Source organism: Penicillium canescens (genome assembly GCF_028828765.1).
Source record: "Penicillium canescens strain IBT 15451 chromosome Unknown utg000009l_segment0_segment0, whole genome shotgun sequence".
NCBI classification, from domain to species: Eukaryota; Fungi; Ascomycota; class Eurotiomycetes; order Eurotiales; family Aspergillaceae; genus Penicillium; species Penicillium canescens.
This window is the reverse complement of record NW_026703971.1, coordinates 2,049,368-2,059,418: the sequence shown is the minus strand read 5'-3', so window position 1 is coordinate 2,059,418 and position 10,051 is coordinate 2,049,368. Positions and strand designations below refer to the sequence as shown.

At 48.3% G+C, this 10,051-nt stretch overlaps 1 protein-coding gene across 1 annotated transcript; it reads left to right on the top strand.

Moving 5' to 3' along the window:
- Positions 1–3,240: 3,240 nt before the first annotated feature.
- On the top strand, positions 3,241–8,146 carry N7446_012050 (uncharacterized protein; the record flags this gene model as incomplete). The annotated part of the gene is made up of 3 exons (XM_058520792.1): positions 3,241–4,571; positions 4,637–5,319; positions 5,382–8,146. The coding sequence occupies 3 exons, from the start codon at positions 3,241–3,243 to the stop codon at positions 8,144–8,146; spliced, it is 4,779 nt and encodes a 1,592-aa protein (XP_058367078.1).
- Positions 8,147–10,051: the final 1,905 nt, after the last annotated feature.

Genomic DNA, 10,051 nt, shown 5'->3' with positions numbered 1-10,051 from the left:
CGTGTGGATTTCTTAGGGGTCGGCACGAATAACGAATATATTCGTATTCGTTACGAATATTCGCAATTCGCATTCGTATTCGCAGACATTTTGCACGACGAATGCGAATGCGAATAAATTTTCTATTCGCCGCGAATATTCGCAAGTTCGGTCACGTGGCAAAAGAATAACTAGTGAGCAGTCACAGCCCAAGTGACAAGACTTCACTTGATGTTCCGTGCCTTGCGAACAATGATCCACAGAGGCTTTATACTACTATGTCCTTCGAAGCAAAGCAGCGGCTGGTTGGGAATACCAGCAAGACGCTCTAGGATTTTTCACTGGGTGTTCTCTGAACTATATATATCTCTCAACAGCATCACTTTCCGCATTGTCTCACCTTTTAGAGAATGTCGACGTACTCCTAACAGATCCCTACCACGGCTAAACAACCTCTCTACTGCGACTTCAGCCGCCGGAATGGCAAGGTAATCCCTGGCTGCAGCTGCCATCCGCGGATACTCATCGTTGTGCGTCCTCCACCAGCCAAATAACCAATCTTCATCCTTTGTTACAGATTCATCAACAGTCACCACACCTTCCTCAAAGTAGCGGTCAATATCTGAACGCTGGATCACTTGTGGTTGCAGCTTCTGCAGAACACGAGCCTCCAGACTTTGCCGCTTGTTGTCCTGCTTAATCTTTGACGTTGATTGCTCCAGTGATGATTTCGATGGGTATTGCTCATGCAAGGTATCCTTGATGGATCGAATAACCTTTGGCGCCGTCACCTGCCCGAGCTCCTTATCCAACAAGAGGGTTTTGAAGCGTGGGTCAAGGACAAGAGCTATATAATAAGCATCTTGGGCGTCCATCAGTTCATAATATTTCTTGTATTTCTTCATCCCCGCGGAGATGGCGGAGGTAATGTCAGAGCTAAGCCCCGAAAAGTCGCCTTGTGCAGAAGCTGCATCTTCGAGCATGTCATTCAGTTCGTAATAGATGGGAATGGCTAGGCTGATCTGGGATTTCCGCCGGGAAACCAGTTGAGTGAACTCATCGAACTTGGAGAGGATCATTTCGAGCTGTTGCAGCTGCAACCAGTCGTCAGCTGAAAATGGCGGAAACTGGTTCTGATGCTCTATCCACATCCGGATCTGTGCTTTGGCTTGCAAGGCTCCCTGGACCATACGGTATGTGGAGTTCCAGCGGGTTTCCACGTCATACTCGATGAACTTGTCGTTCAAGCCATTTGCTTGGCAAGTCACTTTCCACTGCTGTCGTCGTTGAGGTGTCCTCAATATCCAGAGAGTCATGATCCGAATCCGGGCCAAGGCAGACTGCCGTCCGATTTTCTTATTTCCCTGTAAGAGATCACAGGCTTCAATGGCAGACTTGTGATCTCCAGATTTCATCCTCGAGAGGATGTCGCGGACAATGAGATTGAGGACATGTGCAAGACACCGGATGTAGCTGTCAATACCTTGAAATCGGAGACGTCCTTTATCGGGCAATTTGGAATCCTCCGAGTTGTACTTTTCCAACAGGTGAAAATACAGCTCAGACACCAGCGTTTCATTATTCGACGCATTATCAGCTGTGATTGTGAGCAGCTTCTCCTCAATCCGAAGCTCGACAAGCATCTTCTGCAGAGTCTCCGCCATATTTTCTCCACTGTGGGATCCAGCAAGTTCGCTGAACTCCAGGACTCGTTCTTGATATTTGAAGTCGGTGGACACCCAGTGACCGATAACTCCCAGAATGGCTTTATGGTTCTTGCTTGTCCAGACATCCAAGGAAAGCGCAATTGTGGAGCATGTCCGTGCTAGTTCATCGATCAACTGGATCCGACAGCGATCAAAATCTGCGTCAATGCGGCGGGCAACTGTTCGAGAAGAGAAAGGAAGAGGAGCGTCCGGCAAGTCCTTGAATATCTGTTGGAACGCAGGGGACTCAATTGCCGTAAATGCCACATCATCTGTCACAACCCATCGAAGTATGTTCTGTTCCAACAGAGCTCTAGTATCATGCTGGGCTCGGGACTGGAATATTGAAGCAATTGAGTGCTGTTTCGTCTCGCTGGAACCCTCGCCCAGGTCCTGTGGACCGGACTTTTCGAAAATGTTGTGTTTGGCTAGGTGCGTCTTCATGTTGGTCGTAGATGTTGCCCTTGCTGAATCTGTGGTTTTCCAGCCACAATGAATGCATTGAATCTCTCGATCCTCAAGCAGCTGTCGGCTTCGCCTGGGCCGCCATTGCTTGCCCGGAAGAGGACTAACTCGAAATTGATTCCAAAGCCATTGATTCAGTGGCTTAATGCGCGCTTTTCTGTGCGATTTGTATGGCCGTATGGCCTCTGTAAAGCATCTAGAGCTCCCTGGTGGAACAGATTCCGACGGAGTAGGTAGATTGAGATGCAGCTGGCTGGCGGAGTCTTCAGGACCAATCGATTCTAAGCGACCAGGTGGCGAATCCAGTCGGGGTTTCTTTCTGATATGATCTTCAATATCGTCTTCGTCACTTCCACCATTTAAGAAGTGGTAGTCTATTCTCTGAGACCGTTGGGGGCGTGGTGGCAATTCAGCAGATGAGCTGCCGGAGCCATCATTGTTTGAAGCTGGCAATTCAGCACCAGACATTCTGAGCTCTATTACCGTCATCGAAACACGTCCTTGAAATAAACTTGTCAGATTCGGACGCGACTTGTCACTTGGATAAACAAACTGCACGTGATATACTTTTTCCTATTGGGTGGGAGTTGGTTTTGGTGACGGGGCAATATTTGTACGAATATTCGTACGAATATTGGCCTTGCGAATACGAATATTCGTAGAGGTCTGTGATCTACGAATGCGAATGCGAATATCTCAAAATGTTACGAATATGTATTCGTGCCGACCCCTAGGATTTCTGGGTAAATACCCAGAAATCCGATTTCTGGGTATTTACCCAGAATATCTTACGACATCAAATCTGACACCTCACATAAAAGTGCATATTAGTCTTTGTCAGCATATCCTACAAAATTGTCAAGTTCATAGTTTTTAGTTAGAGAGAGTTTAATATTACCGTGAGGAAACCCATACAATGTTGGTCACTAATTTCTGTTAGTTATGAGCCCGGAATCGCTTCTAATTTAACCCATTTGTTAAAACCAACCTTTGTTTCGACGTTGCAAGCCAATTGATCCTTGTGATCCCTGCCTGCCGCCGAACCCCTGAACCCCTGAAATCATCAGTCGGAAATCTGTTCAACCACAATATGGGAGACACCACTCTCTCCGCGATATCGTCCTCTCGCGTTATTCTGAGAGACTCAACAAACTGGGAAGCCTGGCTGTCCACCATCAGAGGGATTGCCGACCAATATAACGTGTGGGAGCTGTGTGACCCGGACAAGAAAGAACAACCTGTTGTTCCAGATGAACCAGAGCCTCCATCAATTGAGGCTGCTAAGAACGACGATCCGGTCAACTGGTACAAGATCGTCAAACTACAACAAGTGGAATGGTCAACCCAAGTTAGCAAGCATGGAAAAAGGATCCTAGGCCTCAACTGTGTGGCAACGGTTATTAAAAACAGCCTACACCCTAGTTATCAGACCTTTATCACCCATGATACCCCATGGAAACTGCTTCGCAACCTGCGACAGAGATTTGCACCTGAGTGCGATCCTACCTATGCAGCCAAACTGCGTCAGCAATGGAGAAATTTAGACCGAGGTCTAGACAGGAACACCGACATTGAGAAATGGTTATTGAATTGGGAAACGATCCAGGTTCGGTGCGCGAGGGCTGGCATGAGCGAAGCCAATGACGCCACCGTGCAATTCCTAGATGCCATCTCAACTATGTCGCCTGGCTTTCATGAAACCTGGACGCTCAGATTGGAAGACAAGAATGTTGTCTTCCCCGAGCTGCTCACTAGGTACAAAGCCCATTGGGCAATCAGCCACGGCAAAGCCAGTACCCAGAGAGGTATCTCCAAAGCTGTATTTTCGACCTGGCAAGGCCATGAGGAAGCACAACCACCAAACATCAAGAAAGGGGCGGCTATACCAGCCACCGAAAAGCCATTTTGGCAAAGGCCATGCCCATGCGGATCGAAGGCCCGCCACCCTGCCTGGAAATGCTGGGCTGCCTATGAATCAGGCAGACCCGAGGGTTACAAGATCATCCCAGACCAGAAACAGAAGTGGGATAGAGCTATGAAGGCTGATCCTACATGGAAAGACTTTATTGAGAAGAAAAGGTCAGAAATGGGCATGACGCAGAAACAGGCGCACTCTACCATAATTGACGACCAAGCATGTGGCTTCTTCTCAAAGGTACCTTCCCAAGAAGTCGCACAGAAAGCCGAGCAAGCCGCCATGTCAACCCAAACCAAGCAAGCGACCATACCTATGGAGAAGCAATGGGTTGTTGACACTGGGGCGGATACACATGTATGCAACGATCGGAGCAAATTCGTTAGTTTCCGAGAAAGTCATGGCAACATCAAGGTCGGCGATACACGCACAAGAATCGATGGTGTTGGCACCGTCGTTATCTATGGGATCAATCCAACTACTGGCCAACCAAAACGACTAGAGTTGTATGAAACCAGGTACTCACCTAATTTCCATACCAATCTGATCTCTCATGGCTTGATCATTAAAGGGGGGCCTTTATGTGCTTCCGAAACAACTGGATTGAAACTGATAATGGCAAGCCGCTGCTAAAGATATACCAAGAACAGAAGCTTTCTTGGTTGACGCAGCCCGACGCCGCCACCATGGCATTGATCGAGGCCCAAGCACCGCCCGGAGAAATGGTTTTTACCACTAAACGATCGGCGCAAGAACCTAAATCAGCTGCATCAATGGAGACCTGGCACCGGCGCCTAGGTCACATAGGACCAGACCGCATTACCAAACTGTCGGAGATGACCGAGGGAGTCACCATTACTGAGAGCAACCCTGTCAAACAGGTATGTGAAGCTTGTCAGTTAGCAGACGCAACGAAGCAGATCTCTCGGCGGAAGATCGGTCAGGCATATGGTGTATTCGGCAGAGTGCACTTTGACCTTGTTCAAAATCAGCCTGCGCACAATGGTCATATCTGGTTAACCCACTTTTACCTGGATGGAATCAAATGCCACTTCGTGTTCACCCATACCAAGAAGAACGAATGTCAGATGGCTGTTAGGAAGTTTATTGCCATCGCAAAGAATTGGTTAAACATCAATATCAAGGTGTTTCACTATGATAATGAGCGAAGTGCGGGAGATGAGGTCGAGATGATGATCGAAAATGAAGGTTGTATAATTGAGCATGCACCACCTGGCCTACCCGAGATGAATGGTCCCGCGGAGAGATCTGGGGGGTCATAGTGAGAACCGCCAGAGCCTTGATGAACGACACAGATCTCCCCCGAACCCTATGGCCAGAAGCGATCTATGCCGCAGCATACATGCTGAATCGGGTGCCCACCAAGATCGAAAATCGGTGGATTGTACCATGGAAAGAACTCATGAGGCATACCGCACCCGACGGCGTGCGCGATCAGATCGTCAACCTGTCAAACCTGAGATTGTATGGCTGTTTAGCGTACTCTAGGATCATCAAAAGGGTTCAATCTGACAAGATGGCACCGAGAGCAGAGATCGGATTTCTTGTTGGATATGTTTCTAAGAACCTATACAAGATCTGGTTCCCGCACAAAGGCCGTGCTGGCAAAGGCCGGGTTGACATAGTCAGAGATGCTATTTTTGATGAGACCCGCCGATACTCTCCGAGTACACCGGTACCTGAGCATGAAGAAGCAGTCAGCACATTGACAGATGGCCTCGATAACTGGCCTGAGGTGCTCACATTGCAAGAAGCCGAAACAGAGATCAGTATAGAGCTAAGAATGCCAATGGTATTAGCAAGGAACTCGGCGGGAGAAGAAGCAGAGCATACCAAACAAGGAGAGGAAGCCGGAAAACCCACGTTACCACTATCTCCCAAAACAGCCTCTATTTTACCCGTGACGCCTGAATCAATCAGACCAAACCAGATCTCATGGTCGAATACCAACATACCAGGAAGCTTTCCCACCGAACCAAGGCCTCCGAGGATCTCTTCATCAACAATGACCTCACTATCGCAAGATCCATTAATCCAGAGATCAACACCATCGAGATCTCGACTCCCGAATACCCTGTCATCGTCACCAGATCCGATCTCGGTCATACCATCGATCGAAACTGAAGGGGAGGAGACAGTATCAGAAAGCGAGATGCAACTTCAGCAAGAATTAGCACAGTCACCGCAACCTACGCATCCAACTGCCATACAAACTGCGCCTAGACCAGGATATGAGATAGCACCCGCCCGTGCACCTAGAGACATCTCAAGAAACATTGATCAATCCAACATCATTACCAGCGGCAGCAGATCTCGCAGGCCAAGAACCAACCGAGATTTCTCAGCATACCTATCTCTTCACGATGAAGATCCTGCCGACAACCCGCCTGAATTGCTTCATGCGTTCACCATCAGTATGCATGAACAAGCATCCCATACCAAGAAACACCATCGAAATCAGATGCCAATAGAGCCCCAGAACTGGGCTGAGATGAAGAACCATAAATTTGCCAAAGAATTCACCGAGGCCGCAGCCTTTGAGATCGAGACTCTACGAAACAAAGGCACATTCCGCGAGGTGTCGCACCCGAACACCAAAGGGACACAGGTCCTTCCACTCAAGTGGGTGTTCACATATAAATATGATGCCGACGGAGTCCTGGAGAAGTTCAAAGCGAGGATCTGTGTGCGTGGAGATCTACAGTGGATCACTACTGAAGAAAAGAGAGCCGCAACTCTCGCAGTGAAAACAGCCCGCGCTGTATTTGCACTGGTCGCAGCATTTGACCTCGACATGATACAACGAGATGTAGTGACAGCGTTCCTCAACTCAGCCATTCAAGGTGAGGTATACACCAAGTGCCCGCCTGGTTTCGAACGCTCAGGCCACTGCTGGCTGTTACTCCGAGCGCTTTATGGCTTACGTATGTCACCGCGTTTGTGGCAGCAGGAAGCAACCAGAGTGCTGGTCAAATTGGGACTGACCCCCGTGCCTGAGGATCCATGCATTTTCACCACCCAAGGAATAATCGTTTTCTTCTATGTTGACGACATTATCATGGTCAATCATCCTTCCTATTCTAAGCAAGCAGCTACCCTGGACCAAGAAATGAAGAAGCAATGGGAATTGCGAGAACTTGATGCCAGTTGGTTCCTAAACATCCGCATATTGAGAGACAGATCTCAGAAGAAGCTATGGCTATGCCAAGATAGCTATATTGAGAGCATGACAAGTCGGTATAACCTCAAAACCAACCGTAGGGTCGAAACCCCTATGAGCACTGAGCCTTTGCTCCCATATGATGGAGTAGCAACACCGAGTCAGATCCATGGGTACCAAGCCAAAGTTGGATCTGCTCAGTATGCTACAACCGTCTCACGCCCAGACGCCGCCAAAGCCACCGCCAAAGCCGCTGAATTTCTTATGAATCCAGGTCCTAAGCACATCGACGCTATTGATCGGATCATCCAATACCTATACAAAACCAGGTTTTGGGCCATTGAATATGGAGTGAGAGGCCTCGAACCAGGTATCGAATTAGCAGCAAAATCGGTTGAATTTGCCAGCGATGCTTCTTTCGGCGATAACCCCGACCGGCGCAGCTCCGAAGGATATGTCTGCAAGTTATATGGTGGGCCCATAGATTGGAAGGCATCGAAACAGAAGACCGTTACAACATCGACAACCGAAGCAGAGCTACTCGCACTTGCTGAGGCCGGAAAAACAGTCCAATGGTGGCGTCGAGTCCTCCGCGCATTAGGATTTGAACCGTCCCATCCTCTCACTATCTTGTGCGACAACCAACAAACTGTTGACCTATTGACGAAGGAAGGTGCCGCAATGCATACGAAGCTTCGTCATGTTGATATCAATCGGTGCTGGATGAAGCAAGAGGTCAGTGAAGGCCGAGTTCTTGTCGCATGGATTCCAACCGCCGAGATGCCAGCCGATGGCCTCACCAAGGCCTTACCCAAACAGAAGCAGCAGATCTTTCGAGATCTGATCGGAATGAGAGACGTGAATCACCTGATTCACCCTTCAAAACAGATTCTGGTTTGAAAACCATGCATAAATTGAAGAATTGAGCAGTTTCCCAGGCCTAGAAAAGGGGCCTCGAAAACTGGGGGGTGTGTCAGAAATATGGTGGATCTGCGTGTGGATTTCTGGGTATTTACCCAGAATATCTTACGACATCAAATCTGACACCTCACATAAAAGTGCATATTAGTCTTTGTCAGCATATCCTACAAAATTGTCAAGTTCATAGTTTTTAGTTAGAGAGAGTTTAATATTACCGTGAGGAAACCCATACAATGTTGGTCACTGATTTCTGTTACTTATCAAAAAAATGTTAACTTCTTGTTTCCCAAAGCTTAAGCGAAAGCTTCAAAATTCATCCAAAGTCTTTTCTCCCTGTCGATCAAAATATCTCCCAGATATCCCTGCCACCGCTTCTGAATCCGAACGCATGCGGCGATCAGCTGCCCCATCCCCAGAGGTGTCCCCAACAAACATAAAAAACCATGAAAATGAAACGACAGACACCTCGATTGGCTTGCAGTCCGTCACCACAGAGCGTCACAAAACAGAGTCAAGCTCAACTCATCATCTGACTCAGATCCCGCGAGGAGAGTAGCAGGCGGGGCGGGTGGGTTTTGAAAAAGCAAAAGTTTTCGGGTGGCCACTTCCGTGGGAAACATGCGACAGTTGCCAGAGAACGTCAATCAACTTTCTTTATCGGAGAACACCGTGCTTATCACTGGAGGCATGTAACGGATACAGCTCAACTGAAGGGGTTTCTCGTCTTGAGAAGATCCGGACGACGGATTTTCACGGCTCCGGCCAACCTAAGCACCGCTCGATTTGCCTCTTCGGGCAGTCTTTCCTTGTGTTTGAGAATGCTTCATTGGGGAACACGGCCATGTCAACGCTGTAGGGCATGCTGCTTGGCCACGCATGTACCAATAGAGGCGAATCATGAATTTCCGATTGACCCATGACATCTTTGGCTTGATCCAGGCGAGCATCTAACAAACGCAAAATTTGGTCGGCCCACGCCTTTCGTCGAGAGCTATGGCGTCTGCACTCAAAACAAAAAAGTTGCTTTGCAGCCAAAGATAATCTTTGCGCTAAAGGATATGCGAAAGAAGAGTTCTGGGAGAGCTGAAAGCACAATACTCCATTTATCCGGGAATCAATCGGCACGGTGTTTTGACAGTGATCCCATATGCACCGCTCACGGTGCAGGGGATCGCCCAATGCTTGGCCCAATACCCGCTGGAGATGAGTAGGATTCCAGGCCATGATGAGGAATAGCTGTAAATGCCTCGGGGTGATTGTGAGATCTAGGGTGTAATCTTCCGTTTGGAGAGTTCTATTCTCGAGTGGTATCTGTGATCAAGTAGGAAGAGTGCAATATATAGATGCTTGAGAAAGCACGTAGTGGGACTTTATTCTCGCTGGGCCCTTACATGCCTGAGCATGAAGTCTGGGCTTATTTGGCGACCGAAATTTCTCGTCTCATTCCTGGAAAGACGGTGTTAGTTCCTGGGAGCTCCAGTCGCATTGTTCAAGGTTATATGCAGCAGACGCGATGCGTGGAGAAACGATATGCGGGACGTGTATCTGGGATCCCTTGAATGCGAGGAAGCAGAAGCGGCTTTCTCGCGCTGCGTCTTGTAGTTAGAGTCAACTATATTTGTTCTTCATATGGATTATTCACCTCGAGACAATACCAGCCTCTATGTATACGTGAGGCTTTCACACCCGAACCAAAAGCTATTGGGAGTATCGCTTCATTTCCAGAATGAAACCGAGTCCCAATATAGTTCTGACGCGCTAGTACCTTGTCTGGGGTTTCAGCTAAGTGCAACCTTGTTGAGTGTGAAGACACCCAACTTTGGGGTCGGCGAGATAATCTTTGACAAATCCTTTTGTCAGTTTTGATTGGACTCTGGGAATTAA